The 17,404-nt window shown below is 37.3% G+C and overlaps 1 protein-coding gene and 1 pseudogene across 1 annotated transcript; both read right to left on the reverse strand.

The window, feature by feature from the left end:
- Positions 1–1,406: 1,406 nt before the first annotated feature.
- LOC121947443 (taste receptor type 1 member 1-like) lies at positions 1,407–5,289 on the reverse strand. The gene is given in 7 exon segments (XM_042492505.1): positions 1,407–2,231; positions 2,234–2,337; positions 2,548–2,668; positions 3,066–3,272; positions 3,627–4,352; positions 4,505–4,802; positions 5,111–5,289. Coding segments are annotated over 7 exon segments (2,460 nt in total).
- A 2,110-nt stretch (positions 5,290–7,399) lies between these two features.
- On the reverse strand, positions 7,400–17,141 carry LOC121947591 (annotated as a pseudogene).
- Positions 17,142–17,404: the final 263 nt, after the last annotated feature.

Raw genomic sequence — 17,404 nt, forward strand, 5'->3', positions numbered from 1 at the left:
CACACACAGAGCATGTTCAATACTGGCAATATAAAATAAGTTATACGATCTAAAAGTACAATGCAACACAACATTCAGACTTCCTGACAAAGGTATATCTATCTCTCATACAGTAATTTAAATGCTTTTTGTTAAAATTTTCTGTTGCAGTATCGTGCCGTTTTACCATCCAATTTCTCTGAATTTCACCTCAAGATGGGTAGGATCTAAGGTTGCATAATATGAGACTTTCACAATAAGATTACCATCTTGAAAAATATCACAGTCTGATGGTAAACAGTATTACACTATTATCTTTCTTAGTTACAATGACTTTTAATGGAATAAAAACCCAAAGGTTTTTTGTTTAGAAAATATTAAATGAAACTTTAAATCATTTCTTTGATGAAGTATGTGTAAAACATCTGACAGGCTGTCAGGGAGGAAAGGAGATGCGCGATTTTCCGTCCGGCTGCACATCTTTTAAAAAGTACCTTATAAACAGATGTACATTGTACGATAACTGTCATTTTTCATACCACGGCATACTTTAATAGCAGTATAACCTTATAGGGTCATTTGAGGATCTGGTCACCCTTTTTCAGAATAAGGTAATTCTACAGCAGTGTTGTAGATGCCTGTCTTGAACATCCGCTGCAGTTTGCAGTTTTGCTATTGTTTTAAGCTAAGCAGTGCACCCTAATTTCAACTTTCTATTTTAAGATTCACACTGTAACACCAGAGGTAGAAAATGAATATGTTCTGACATTTGAGAAAACTTTAGCCATACTAGCATATAAGTACATAGTCTAGTGTTACTGTCATACAATGAGATTAGTGTTACACAAAAAAACACGTTTCATTTTATATCTGTATTGAATCAACTTTATTACTCACAAGATAAGTTGTTATATGTGAAAAATGTGGATGATTCAATACTTGCAAGGCCAGAAAGGTCTTGTATTAAGACATACATACAACTCTAACTCATATAGTTTTATGTGCAATTTCTTGCTAATTCAGCTAAATATATGGTTTAACAATATAAAAAAGAGACCACAACACATACAGTACTATCCACTCTGTCTTTAAAAAGAGTTTTCCATATACACAAAAGCTACTGATCAGAATCTTAAGCAAAAGTCTTTGTTTAGTAATAGGACATCTTGCCAGCCATCTCTGAAATAAGCTTGAGTCACGATGTTTGTAATTTTATCTTGCGTTAGCTCATAATAATAATAAAAAAAATAATAATGATAATAATAAAACATGCATAATACATTAGTTTACACATCTTGGAAGAAAAAAAATAGACAAAGATTCAAATTACAATGTTCTCTAAAAGGCAAAATCTTGGAGGAGGCATGGGAAAAAAAAAAATCAGTTTTCTGTCTCTAGAGACACATATTCATTTTTACTTGAAGCTGCTACTGGCTGATTGTTTTGGTATAACTCTGAATGAGACCTTGAAAGTATTCCTGTGTGTTTCTGTGGGGTTGAAAAATGATAATGTAACATTTTGGGAGGAAATACCACAACAGAAAGGAGAAGAGACTGGAGAGTACTGCTAGAGCGCTAAGTGTTTGGATGTACTTGCCACGGTAGAGTACATATTCAGTGGCAAAGATGATCCAGGTGAGGATCAGCAGGAGCAGGCAGAAGGTTATTGCTTTGGCCTCATTGTAATTTTTTGGAAGGTCTTTTCCCATGTAGGAGAAAATAAAGCAAAGGAAACACAAAGATAGAAGTAAAACCACAGGACCTGAGGATGCTTTGACACTAATGTCACAACCAAGAATGATTTTGTCTGGGTACCAAAATGTTTCATTGTAGGGTTTGGGGGTTGCATAAGTATAGACAATAATAAGTAAGAGTGCCTGAGTAACAAATGCCACAGAGATGATCAGCCATTGTCCATGATATTTCATCCACCAGCTGTGGATCTTGGGAAACTTGGCAGCTATTTTAAAAATGCAAACAATCTGAAAAGAGCGCACAACAAAGCATGCTAGACAAACTGTGTAGAACAAGAGAAATGGTAAGAACATAAAGATACAAGATGAAGTTGTTGGCTTACCAAAGTGAAAGAACACACTAAGACTACACAGACTGAGGCAGCCTAAAATTAAGAAGCACATTGGTCCCCCAGCAGATCTGACAACAGGTGTGTTGTAGTTGATGGCAAACAGAGCGGACATGGCTAGTGAGAGGCCCACCAACGCACAGGCCCCGACCATGATCAGTATAGCCCCCCAATGTCTGTGAATGGGATGTACTCCACCTCCCGCAGACTGCAGGATGTACTTCCTACTGCAGACCATTCTGTCTCCTTACACTTGATACACTTGTAGGGATCCTCTGTTTTACATGAGAGAAAGACAGGTTGTCAATAAAATTGAGGTTCACCTGTGAAAAAGTTTTCATTTGTTGCAGAGGGGTGGAAATTGAAACCTATATGTCTGATTAACACAAAATTAATGTTAAAGCCCCCCATCTACTGAAAATAAATGCTTAACAATGGTCTGAATGGTTAACTACCACCAAGGCCACTGCTTTTATTTAATTTACCTGAGCTGTTGATATAAGTTCCATTTGGGCAGATTTTGCAAATGAAGCAGCATTTGTGGATCCCATCTTGCTTTTTTGCATGTCCTGCAGGACATTCTGGGGAACACAGTGAAGTAGGCACCTGTGCAAGATGATTATACAGTAGCAAAATAAGTAAAAAGTAAAAAGAATACTGTATAGATGTGACAGTCACTAGAGTATAAAACTTTAAACACTAAAACTCAACAAAATTTGTTACATGACAACATCCTGTGAGGCACTGAGTAATATGTTGAGTGATCTGCTGAAATTACACCATGAAAATACACCATTAGTTCTTTTTCTTGATAATGTATTTTGCCACTGTCACTGTTATGAGTAAACCAGTTTGTTATAAACGCCCATGCTCGCACGCACGCACGCACACACACACACACACACACACGTAGAATTGGGAAAAAAAGCAAAACAAAGCATTTTGAATCACCATGTACTGTTTTACATTACATCACATATAATTAGAAAAAAACGCAACTTACTTCTCCCTTTGTGTACCACTGAATTTTGCTGTCGTTGATAGAAAAATCCACTGATGGGTGAAATTTATAAAAGCCGATTTCCTCTGCATTACCACTTTGGTTCCAGAAAACTATAGAATAGGATCCAAATGTGGGGTCCCCGTGCTCATCAAACTGAATACTGTGGTTTAAAAGTGTAAAATTTGACTTCTTCAGCATTGCTAGAACCTGGTGTGGGTACACAAAATTCAGATGAATATTACTTTATTTGTTTTCACACCTATTAAATAGGTTGTTATTCCCCAGGAGGAACACAACTCTGTGTGATGTCCTCCTTTTTGGCTCTTTCTCTCTCAGAGAGGGTATGGTACATTGTAGACTTCTCCTATCTCAGAAACTTCATGCCTGAAATATTAATGCCAGTCAATGTTTGAAAGGAAATATCAGCTTTTATTAAACTTTGAGGATATAAAGTTAAATAATATTTTATGACAAAACACAGTCAGCCATGATAGACTTATCTAAAGATTAAAGCTGTTATGAACATAAATGTGAAACAAATGAAATTATTTGTATACTTACTGTATATGGGTACACTGTAATATTCCCATTACATTTATCAACCCCACATTGCAGGGCATTGTGTAAGGCATGAGCAATGGCATATACAGCAGAATAAACAGAGAAAGAATATGATGAGTCCACAGCAAGGATTTCCTCTTCATTCAGGCTACTGCAGTTGCATACCTGATTGCAAAACATATTTTGTTCTGAATTTTCACAGTGAGAATGGCTTTTGAGAGACTGGATAAAATCATTGAAACCAGGAATTGTCACTACTGGCTGAGATACTCCAAGTACAGTTCCAATACGTGTGATTACTTCCTCTTTGGGGAGCCTCTTGCTTAAGGACCAGGTGTCCCCTGCTATCCACACTTTCTTGGTGACATTTATTTGCATTGCTGACTGAACTAGAGCTTCAGCAGTCAGTTTGGGAGCAAAAACAATAACGACATATATCTTTTGTTCCTCAATGTGTTTTAACATTTGGACGTAATTTGTATTGTCTTTGAGACCTTTGGCATATGCGAGGCAGATCTCAGTGTTCTTAATCCTTTTAATGAACAATTCGAGCCCATCTTTGCCAAAAGCATTGTCACTGTTGAGAAAAGCCACCCAGCGCCAGTTGAAGTGTAGTATGATTTTAACAATCACTTCAATAACGTCTTTATTGGAATGAACTGTTCGTAGGAAAGAGGGAAATTTCACTTTTTCTGAAAAGGCAGAGGAGGCAGCTCCATAACTAACCTGAAAAAGAGTGACAGAGAAATGTCATCATTTTTAGTAAGAATAAGTTCAATTTCAAAACGTTTTGAAATTGTTTTAATTTAAAGTTAATTCGTTATTTTAAACAACTAAAGTGGGAAAATGTTAAAACTGAATGTACTTGGCGAACTTACCATCGGAATAAGATCCACCATAAACAGTTGGGATACAGTCAGGGTGTCCCTGCTTGAAAAAGGGCCGACCAGTGCTATGACTTTGGACAGATTCTTGTGTGGTTCACCCCAAGGTTGGACCAAGCCATTGACTGAGAGGAGTTTTAATATTCCTGGGAAATTGTGTGTATCTGAGCAGTGATCAAATATCTCATAGCCAAGGGATACATTTGGCAGGAGGTTGTTGGAGTTATTGATTTCCTCCACAGAGAATCTCATCAACTGAAGCCTTCGATAATTTGACAGAATGAAGGGTTGACTGTGAACAGATAATGGAAAGCAGGAGAGTGGGATCTGCTTTCAGTTTACATTATTTGACCTCTACACAGATTTGGATGTGACAAAAGGTGATTTCAGGGAACAAGGACTGAGGTCAGATTTAATCTTATACAGTTACTTTGACAATTAATTGCATTGAATTTGGGCAAAATGCGCAACAAGTTATATCTATTGACCTAGAATTTGAGATAAAGCGCTTTAACAAGGGTATGGACTGATTATCCATTATGAGTTTGTCATTAGATTCAACTTAAGAAGTCATTTAGCCAGATGTATTATGAAACTCACCTGGAGCAGTTGATGGCTTCTGGTCTTTCATGAACAGGGTCACTGACATGATGAATGTCAAAAAGTCCACCTAACAAATAATCTCCTTCCAGCTGAAACTCTGATGCTGGGACAGTGCATTTAGCCAAAACATGTACAAATGTTCCCAGTAAACACAGAGAGGCAAGAAAAAGTTTCATTATTGTAGTGACCTCTTACTAATCTGATTTGCCTCAGCCTCTAGTAAGCAATGCAGTGCTTCTAACAGCAATGCCCTAGTGTTAATTTCCATGCACTTGGTAATGCATGACAGCAGGTTTCATAAATACATACCTGCAAATGGTTGGAGGAGAATATGCAAATCAGTATGCAAAAAAGATTTAAGATGCACAGACTGTCTGTTACAACTACACAGAGCAAAGTATAACAACATTATGAGCAAGTGCATTTCATACCTCTGTCAAGAATAAATCTAGTAATCCTTAAAATCCTTCAGTGAGCCAAGATAACAGATTCCATTTCTAAAGAGTTTGGCGCTCACCAGTCCAGTCAATCAGATAGCACATAAATGTAGGCAATTCAACGCTATTGTTATCCTCACCAGAAGTAACTGTTTAACAACTATCAGTCAAAGACTATTTATTTATTGACACACTGGAGTCAGTATAAAATCTGTGTACCTTGAGAGGAGCCAATTTGTGCATGAAACATTGTGAATTAACATAAAAATGTAAATTTGTTTACATGTAACCTGAGACAAACATGGTTGATTGACATACCCAATGATAACACACAGACTTGCATACAAGGGGTGTACCCAAAAACAGGAAAACCTGTGCAAAAATAATGCAGTTGAATAAATTAGCCTATTAATGAATACAATGTTTATGTTTCTGGATAAGGCTTTGTCAGAGGGGTAGTAAGTCAACCCCATTGTAACTTTTGGATTGCATTATGTAGTATGGAATTCCTGAAATCTTATCTAACTCTTGTGGTAAATAATGTAATTTTATACTTGCAACAAGAAATTGATGTTTCTTCTAAACCAAGCTTTTTGTATTAAAGGTGCCCTTTGGAGCTTTGTTGTAAAAAAAAAAAACCCAAAAAAACAAAACAGAATTTACATTTACATTTCATGTTTCTTGCCAAACATTTTGTGTGTATCCTTGATGCCAAACAACTATGCTGAATGAGTTTCCTTGTACATTTGCAAAGTTGATTTTTAAAAACACTTCAGATCCTGCATTTTTCACATCCATGTTTCCTAGATAGCAGTCATTGCTAAACTTCTCTGTGTGTTACTGCAGCCATCTGTTGATCAGCAGAATTTTGAATTGTGTGAAACTAGTGGCAGGAATTCTTATTGTATCCTGTGCCCACGCATTGGCATGCACACTACAAACAAAACAGTGAGTCATGTAACAAAGCATTGCTCAGTAGTGCTATTAGTGGTTAAAAATTTGACAGGGTGCTTTTTTACTGTATCGTCTGTGTTACACTGTAACTGAAGTACATCAGTCAAAGTACACATTCACAATGTAATTATTTGGTTCATTACAAGTATAGTCTTGAACATTGCTAGGTTATAGGTGTCAAAAAATTTGCAAATCAATGTGCTGATGATGCCTTTTGTTGCCAAATATCTGGCAAGAAAAGTTAACTTCTTTTAAAACTGTGGAAATTTGTAATATTGAAGAGGCAAGTCAACAGCATCCTCAACTGCAAGGCTACTTGGTCATTTAAGCTAAAACAACTCAAATGTTTTAAAAGTGCACAAATGAAGCATACGGAAAAAACAGACAAAGATTTCCTTTTCATGCACCAAGCAAATGCCAGCCATTTGCTGACTCATGCAAAACCGCTATCCTCTCTTCCTGCTTTGGTACTAAAGATGCCACAGCATTTCTCGTTAATGTGTTAGTGTCAGGCAAGGTTTAACACAAACTATTAACAATTAACAGAGAAATTTTCACGTGATCATTGTGCAAGCAACTATTAGCGTTTCTCCTAATACGTAACTTTTACAATAGCTAAGCTGCTAAAGCAGATAAACATTAACTCAGCTTGTAAAAGTAAGTTTTTTATACTTCGTGAAAGTTTTTGCTGTGCTATAGGGATGATTTATTGATGACAGGGATAAAGTAAAGATGAAGCACAGATGAGGTTGTCAGATCATGTAGGGTCACAAGCAAATACACACAAATAATTAAATCAACCAGATATCTTTAGTTCATGGCAAAATGATACATCCTCTTACAAATAAGCTCTGCATGACTTAAGCTTTGACCACACAGGTCATTTGAAAGGAGATCATTTGCAATCACTCTGTGGATGACAAAGATAGATGGCCAGGCCATGGACTGGACTCTCACCAAAGTTTGAATTCAGGAAACCTCCTGATGAAGGGCGGAACTCCTCGTTCTGCTTGGATGGAAGGGACAGGCCCTTATCTGCAGGGGAGAGAGGTTATACAGTGATGTCTCTGTTAATTAAAACCATCAGTAAAACTTTATATATATGCCTCTTGGGGTGGGTAAACCATTTTACAACTAGAAAAGTGAAAGCAGTAGAGTGCAGATCTCTGCCAGGTGGCCAAGCAGCCACTCGGGCTGATGCCGGCCACTCTAGACAATTCTTGTATATCCAGAAGACGTGGCACAGCATGTCTGAGAAGCGTTGCAGGAGTTTAATAAAAATATAAGCCTCCTCTAGTTTTGAATGAGCCATGATGCATTGCATGTTCCATGTTTTCACAGACATGGATGTAAACTGTAAAAACTGTAGAACTAGAACACAGCCACACATCTTTGATCTATGTCATTCATAACTGGACTTCAAGCGGTATTAACTTTGCCTGTAGGCTACTGCACAACATAGTAGCAAAAAGCACAAATGAAATAGATAAAAAAAATAATTAAATTACAAAACCTACCTATTGTAGAAACACAAATGGCCAAGTCAACAAAATCTGGAAGTCTAAAAAATTTGAAATTCTAAAATGATCCCCATGTGGTATAACATGGCAGCTGGAACATGGAGCAGCAGGGCCCAGTGGAATTGTTTCTTCTGACTCCCCTGTCAAATGTCAGCAAAGATAACAAAAATGAGAACTAAAATTAGCAACCTGCAAGGTTTTTTTAAGATATTGTTTCCAAAAATTCCTGTGTTCCCTGAAGAAAGCCACCCATTTCATTATGTGTTTGTAATAACATCTAAATGATGCAGAAATAACATTTTTGTCTTTTTTCTTTCCTTTTTTTTTAATTGCCTACCTTTAGTGCCAATAATCTGCATCTCGTGCGCTGAAAGTGGGGTCAAGGAGAAATGATGCAGTGAAGAGGACATGACCGTTTCTATCTGGATGGATAGTCAGTAACAGCCTGATTCAAAATTAAGGTACCAAGACATAACCCAGCACACGCACGTACACACACACACACACACACACACACACACACAACCAAACACAACCCAGTGCAGACTTACAACTGGCAAATTGTTAAGTTTTGATGAATAGCAGTCATTGCTGTTAAATGTTTGCATGTAACTTCCAAGAGATCACTTGTTAATGAACAGTGGGACCAATGCTGTGACTTTTAATTTCCTTTTGTGCCTGACCAATACAGTTAAGTTATCTGATGGCCACCCACCCACCCACATCAGGTTACACGATAAACATTTTTTTCAATGCTGATACATCTGCCGAGTACAAACCAAATAGTGACTGTGTCTACTGAAACAATAGTGTACAATTGCTGAAAGGAAACTGATACCAAAAAAGTGTCATCCAGAGACAGATGTGGAAACATTCACTCCACATTTGTTAAACTTATGTTACACAATATGTTCAAGGTGTGCCTGTAGTCTGGTCTGTAGAGACTGTCACAGTGAAGTGGCACCTTCATGTGGTCACATTAGTATCATAGCAACTTTAAAAGACAGTTGAACAGAAAGGAAATCATACATTTTAGTTCATGTTTTTATTGAATCCATTTTAGTGTTTTATTTCTGTTGTACATGTACATATGAAAATCAGTGCAGTGTTTAACAGAATTAAATTTATGTGGCTAAACCCTGAACATCCTGAAGCTGGTTAGTAACATATGATAAAATATGATAGAAAAGTATATGTTAAAAGTGTATTGTACATTGAATATAACTGTAATGTAACTGTAATCCATATAACAGCAACATTGCAGAGCAAGGCTAGAAAGGTCAAGCATGGAGAGTCATAAAACTATAACTTAATAATCAATTGCCATGTTAAAATTAGTTATACAGTTGGCTTATAAACTTTGACAGAAACCATTACAAATAATGTTCATCCACTCTATAAGGAAACCTGCAAAATTAACAATTTCATCAAAGAAGAGTAAGAATCATGCTAACGGCTCCATGAGGTTGCGCTGAAGCATCACATCACATCACATACATCACTTCAGCTCCTCTCATCCTCTTTAACCCTTTAGAGTAAAGGTAGAAGGCAATTTAATGAGTTAAGAGGAGGGTCAGAAAAAACTATACAGTACATCAAAGATTAATATATCCAAAAGAGGCCTACAATAACAATATATTAATAAGCAATTCCAAATATTAATCAAAATCCTCTGAAATGCAACAGTATCCCAAAATAGCATCCCAAAAAATGCTTTTAAGGGCATGGTATTAATTTACATTTCAGGGGAGACTTAAACTCCTGGCAATGTGTCCATGAAGTAAATTAAGTTATTTTAGAAAGCATGTACAATTTAAATTCTTTTATTTGAAAGGATTACTCATCAAAAATATCTGTAATATAATTAAACTACTACAAAACAGAGACAAAGATTTAAACTACTATATTCTTATTTTGACCATCTACTCTAAAAAGCCAAATTAGTATAATTTCATTGAAAGTATTCAGAAAGCCTACAGCTTGTCAGTTTTTCTGTATACAGTTACTTATTTTACTTGAAGCTGCTACTGGCTGATTGTTTTGGTATAATTTTGAATGAGACCTTGGAAGTACTCTTGTGTGTTTTTGTGCGATTGAAAAAGGATGATGCAACATTTTGGGAGGAAATAAAACAACAGAAAGCAGTAAAGACTGGCGAGTACTGCCAGAGCATTAAGTGTTAGGATGTGTTTGCCACGGTAAAGTATGTTCACAGTTGCAAAGATGATCCAGGTGAGGATCAGCAGGAGCAGGCAGAAGGTTATTGCTTTGGCCTCATTGTAATTTTTTGGGAGGTCTTTTCCCATGTAGGAGAAAATAAAGCAAAGGATGAAAAAAGATAAAAGTAAAACCAAAGCACCTGAGGATATTTTGAAATTAATGTCACAACCAAGAATGATTTTGTCTGGGTACCACATTGTTTCATTGGAGGGTTTGGGGGGTGCACAAGCATTGCTAATTATAAGTAAGAGTGCCTGAGTAACAAATGCCATAGAGATGATCAGCCATTGTCCGTGATATTTCATCCACCATCTGCTGACCATTTTGAACTTGGCAGCTATTTTAAAAATGCAAACAATCTGAAAAGAGCGCACAACAAAGCATGCGAGACAAACAGTGTAGAACAGAGAAAAATGGTAAGAACCTTAAGATACAAGATGAAGTTGTTGGCTTACCAAAGTAAAAGAACACACACTAAGACTACACAGACTGAGGCAGCCTAAAATTAAGAAGCACATTGGTCCCCCAGCAGATCTGACAACAGGTGTGTTGTAGTTGATGGCAAACAGAGCGGACATGGCTAGTGAGAGGCCCACCAACCATCAGCAACAGGCCCCGACCATGATCAGTATAGCCCCACCGTCTGTGACCGTGGGATGTACTCCACCTCCCGCAGACTGCAGGATGTACTTCCTACTGCAGACCATTCTGTCTCCTTACACTTGATACACTTGTAGGGATCATCTGTTATGAATGAGAGAAAGACAGATTGTCAATAAAGTTAAGGTTCAATTTCAGGTTTCAGTTTGGCAGATAACAAGTAAGAGTATCTTAGTAACAAATGCTGCAGAGATAAGCCCCCACTGAACATGATATTTCCATTATAAATCCCCTTTGGGTAAAGAGAGCTCAAACAGTTCAGAAAGCAGTATTAGACATTTTATATGTGATACTGTAAGTTTTCCTAAAATTAGCTTTTACTTTATGGCAAACTTGCTTTAGGTCGGAGTCATAATGTTGTTTAACCTTGCGTTTACATATGGGTCTAGCTGCATCATGAGCATTTTTTTATATATATACTTGCCTGTACGCATTGTGTGTTGCTGGCCAACACCTCTAGAGGGTACATAAATGAGTCTAGCTGCATCATGAGCATTTTTTTATATATATACTTGCCTGTACGCATTGTGTGTTGCTGGCCAACACCTCTAGAGGGTACATAAGAGTGCCCAGGCCAATGCTGTTTTTACTCTGTCACATCTGCTCTGGCTCTGCACTGCCCCTGCTGTTTACTGCATTTGCATCCATGTTGTGTTAATTTTTGAGGACATGCACAGCTGAAGCACCAAACTGATGCATTGAAACGCGTGACAGCCATCAAGCATACACGTACGCTTAGTTAACAGCAAGAATGTCTTTGGCCCACTGTTTACTGTCATTTACCCTATAGCTATTTGTAACAATTCGAATGATTTGTTATTGTAGTGGAATTGGCATGTGCAATATTCAGAATTAACATGGAAGCCTGCCTCTGTTAAATCAACATGAAATGACTGTGCTACCCTTTAAGCCATAAAAAAGCTGAGCAATTGGAAATTAACTCAGATCAAAGCCAGAAAAAAAGAAACTTACTTGTGCTGTTGACATAAAATCCATGCTGACATATTTCACATTTGAAGCAGCATTCATGGAGTCCGTTATACTTTCTTGCAAATCCCGCAGGACATTCTTGGGAACACAGTGAAGTAGGCACCTGTACAAGAGAGAATTATTTAGCAGAAAAGTAAACGTAAGCAAATTCCAGATGCGTTGGTGGCAAGTGATGTAGACAGGGCAGTATCTAGACTTATACAGCTTTGAAAAACCCTAAACAGGGTGTATAATATGTAGCCTGATCAACATGAAGTAGTATGATAAGATGTCCCTGCAAATTACACCATGAACAACCACATTTGGTTAATGTTAATGATTGTGTGTTGCCCCTGTCACTGCTATTTCTAAACATATATTTGTACAGATGTGCACCCCACCCCCCAAAACACACACATCCCTGCAGAATTGGGAAAACCACTAACTATGTTTTAAAATCAACATAGAGAACTTACTTCTCCCTTTGTGTGCCACTGAATTTTGCTGTCGTTGATGGAGAAATCAAATGGTGGGTGAAAATCATAAAAGCCGACTTCCTCTGCATCACCACTTTCGTTCCAGAAAACCACAGAATACGATCGATAGATGGGGTCGCCATTCTCGTCAAACTGAATTGTCTGGTTTAAAAGTGTGAACTTTGACTTCTTCAGCTCTGCCAGAACCTGTTGTGGGTGCACAACTTTCAGATTACTTCCTTGTGTTCATCAGAAGTGTTGATCAGATAATTTTCCAGGTGATGCCCCCCCCCCACCCCTTAGGACATTGGCACACAGTGCATGCTGGTTAGATTTGTGTCTGTCTTTGTTTTTATAGCCAGGCGCTGCAGTTTCTCCCAATCAACTGCAAGACCCAAGCATGATGGGAGATTCCTGGCTCATATCTGATCTAACAGCAGATTTTTGAGTTTAATGTAAACTTTTGATTTTTGTTGAATTGCACATATTTAGATTTTGTCTGATTTGAGGGATTATTCTGTTAACCTAATACATGTTGTAGCCAATGATGACTTTTAGTAGTCAGACAGATAAAATACATTCATATTACAGATCATACTATACATACTCTATTGTACATTTTCATTGCACTGTTTTAATTATTCAAATACTTAGCAGCATAAAGAATTCTGGTAAGTGGGGTGTTATGACGTCAAATTTTATCTGTACAGATAAACTGGAATCAGATCTAACGGGATGTAGGTGTTTCTGTGATTTCCTGTACAGACTGAAAGCTGCTGAAAACTGTTCAACTCTTCCGTGGCTTTTTGATCTAGTCCACTTTTCAGTAGAATCGCAGTTAATTTCAAGTGAGCCTAATAAAAGTAGATGTAATATAATAGCATGCACATCAAGTTGCAGGATCAACCAATTCAATACTTAAGGTAGAAATCAGACAAGATATTTGCGCACTGTGTTAATCACAGTAAAACAATCAAGTCCTCCAACACATACAAATATATTCAACCCCAGAATATAACCAACAAAAACTTTGGTTTGTGTATGACTGTTAACGATTGCAGTTTAAAATACTTGGGTAGTCTTGTGAAACTACACGGACACACTGAAACTGCATGGTTAGGTTTTGGCAACAAAACTTTTTGATTAGATTCAGAAAAAAGATCATAGTTTGGCTTAAAATAAGTTAGTCCATAGATAAGGTAACCAATGTCACAAGACATAACACATACGTCATATGAAATCAATCATGTAATATACGTCATGTGACCTACATCATCATACTACTTCACGTTGTTAAAATAAATCTACGTTGACTGTTGGTGTCACAAGGGACATGAAAGCTGGTCTCTTTGATAAAAGTTCAGGGCTGGTTTGACCCAGCCATCGCCCTTCTGCTATACTAGCCTATTTATAGAAAAAAACAGACTAGTATTTCATGTCATGATTTGCCACTTTCAAATAGGTTTGTCTTACAGACAATTTCGTCAAGAGCATGAAATTACAAAAATTAGATAGTGAAAAAAAATTAAATGAATTATTAGCATTATCAGTATACTTACCATGTGTGGGTACACTGTAATGTTGGTATTACATCTGCCGGCTCCACATTGCAAGACATTGTGTAAGGCATGAGCGATGGCGTATACAGCAGCATGAACAGGAAAATTAAAAGATGGGTCTGCAGCGATGACATCTTTTGCACTCAGGCTGCTGCAGTTGCAAACCTGATTACAAAGCATGTTTTGTTCTGCCTTTTCACAATGAGTTTGGCTTCTGGAAGAATGAATGAAATCAGTGAAACCAGGTATTTTAACTCGTGTGTCAGCAACCCCAATTACAGTTCCAATGTTTCTGATTCCTTTTTTCTTGGGGAGCTTCTTGTTTTTAAGGACCATGCATCTACTGCAATCCACACTTTGTTGGTGACATTTAGTTTTATTGCTGCCTCAATGAGAGGTTCAGCAGTAAATTCAGGAGCAAAAACAATGATGACACCTATCCTCTGTGCTTCTATTTGTTTGAATATTTGAGAGTGATCTGAAAATGGATTCAGGCTTTTGGTGTATGCAAGGCAGATCTCAGTGTCCTTGATCTTTTCTATTAGCAGTTGCAGTCCGTCAATGCCGTAATCCCCATCAATGTAAAGGAAAGCAATCCAGCGCCAGTTGAAATGTTGCATAATGTTAACAATCGCTTCTATGACATCTTTATTGGTATGCACTGTTCGTAGGAATGAGGGAAAATGCTGTTTTCTTGAAAAGATTGAACTGGTAGCAGCATAACTCACCTGTTAAAGAGAAGTTCTCATTATTTTTCAGTGGAAAATTCTCATTAGTTAAAATCAGATTACATTTTTAAAAATGCGTTTCTATTTTTTTTTTTTTTTACTAATGAATCTCATAAAAATATGTTATAATACAATAGGTGGGGAATTTACCATAGGAATGAGATTCATCATGAAGAGAGGTGCTACAGTCCGTGCCTCAGTACTTGTGGAAGCACCCACCAGTGCTATCACTTTGGACAGATTCTTATGTGGTTCATCATAAGGTTGGATCAAGCCATTGGTGGAGATGAGGTTGAAAAAATCTGGGAAATTGTGTGTATCTGAGCAGTGGTCAAATATCTCATAGCCGAGAGATACATTTGGCAGGAGGCTGGTGGAGTTATTGATTTCCTCTACAGAGAATCTCATCACCTGAAACCTTCGATAACTTGATATAAGTATTGGTTTACTGTGGACAGAGGACGGACAGTGAGAGAATGTGAGAAATAGTTTCATAGTTCAAGTATAATGCTACAACTTTGTAAAGTCCATACAGACATGAATATCTAAAGCTGGGTTTCACTGGACAAAGACTTTATGTTCATAATATAGCAATTAATTCAATTGGTTTTGTGGGAAATGTATTTCATTTTTATAATTTTGTTCTTGTACACCACCACAATGGAGCTGAAATTTAACAATCAATATGTGATAGAAGTTTAGACTTAAAGCTTTATTTTGAGATGTTTCACAAAAATATGGCATTTACTATGTTGGACTTTCAGCCATTTGTAGCAGAATGCCATCATTTTCAAGGGATCAAAAGTATTTGGACAATTGACTGATAAGAAATGAATTGGTCAGTTGTGGTCCATTCCCTCGTTACCTCAAGACAAATGAAGCATATAAAAGGTCTGGAGTTGATATTCGGTAGTGTTTTAGCATTTGGTTTGACAGGAGCTACCAATATGAATTACAGGGAGATCTCTATGCAAATGAAGGAGGCCATCATTAGGCTGAAAGAACAACACAGGACTGTAAGAGAGATGGCACAAACCTTAAGTGTGGCAAAATCAACAGTTTGGTATATTCTTAAAAAGAAACAAAGCACTTGGGAGCTTGACAACATCAAAAGGCCTGAAAGACCACAGAAATCAACAAAAGTGGATGATTGCAGAATCCTTTCCTTGGTGAAGAAAAACCCCTTCACAACATTAGCAGAGGTCAGGAATACTCTGGAGAGGGTAGGCATATCATTGTCAAAATCTACAATCAAGAGACGCCTTCATGAATGTAAATACAGAGGATTTACAACAAGGTGCATACCACTGGTAACATCCAAGAACAGTAAAGCCAGATTAGACTTTGCCAGAAAACATCTAAAAAAGCCTCAAATGTTCTGGAATCGATTTCTTTGGACAGATAAAACAAAAATAAACTTATATTAGAATGATGGGAAGAGAAAAGTATGGAGAAGGAAAGGATTCAAAGCACACCATCATCTGTCAAACATGGTTGAGGCAGTGTCATGGCATGGGCCTGTATGGCTGCCAGTGGAACAAGCTCACTAATGTTCATTGATGATGTGACTTCTGACTGAAGTAGCGAGATGAATTCCGAGGTATATTGGGCTATACTCTCTGCTCATATTCAACCAAATGCCAGAAAACTGATAGGGCGGCGCTTCATCGTGCAGATGGATAATGACCTTTAACACACAGCAAAGCAATTTAAGATTTTTTGAAGGCAAAAAAATGGAATATTCTCCAATGGCCAAGTCAGTCACCTGACCTCAACCCAATAGAGCATGCTTTACAGTTACTAAAACAAAACTGAAGGCAGAAAGACCCACAAACAAAGAGCAACTGAAGACAGCTGCAGTGAAGGCCTGGCAAAGCACCTCCAGGGAGGAAACTACAAATTTGATGATGTCCATGGGCTCCGACTGCAGGCAGTCATTGACTGCAAAGGATTTTCGTCTAAGTAATAAAATTTATGGTTAAATTTGAAGTTATGTCACCCTGTCCAAATACTTTTGAACCCCTGAGAATGGAGGTACTATGCTTTAAATGTCTGTAATTCCTAACTGGTACATGACATATTTTTGTGAAAGCCCTTAAACTAAAGCTATAAGTGTACACTTTCATTTCAACTTAATTGTTTTATTTTAAATCCATGTGGTGATGTGTAAAGGTGAAATAATAAAAATTCTGTCATTGTCTAAATACTTCTGGACCTAACTGTAGTATATATGCTGACCTGATGTTTGAGGCAAAGCTCTTTATAACATAATCTGGTAACAGGTACTCTTCATTACTTTCAAGTGTTATTCTCTCAGATTTATTTTAAGACTCACCTGGCGCAGTCAGTGGTTGTTGGTCTGCCACGATAAACAGGATCACTATGATGAACATCAAAAACTCCACCTAACAAATAATCTCCATCAAGATGAAACTCTGAGATGCATATAGCCAAGGCATGGATAAAAATTTCTAGGAGGCACAAAGAAACCAGAAAATGTTTCATCTTTGTAGTTATAAATGAACTCTAATGGGGTTAACCTCTGCCGTTGCTATGTTATGACACACTGTTGACGGTTACACTGAATGCATTAGGTGTTTAAAAAAAAAAAAAAAAAAAAGAATTTGCAAGAGAATACACAAATCAGTATGCAAAAATAATAAAACAGCTGCACAGAGTCCCTGTGATGTACAAACACAAGTTTCCACAGCCATTAGCACACAAGTTTTATTTCTTCCACTGTAAATAAAACTTACAAAACTGAAATT

Source organism: Plectropomus leopardus, chromosome 8 (assembly GCF_008729295.1).
Source record: "Plectropomus leopardus isolate mb chromosome 8, YSFRI_Pleo_2.0, whole genome shotgun sequence".
In the NCBI taxonomy this organism is placed as follows: Eukaryota; Metazoa; Chordata; class Actinopteri; order Perciformes; family Serranidae; genus Plectropomus; species Plectropomus leopardus.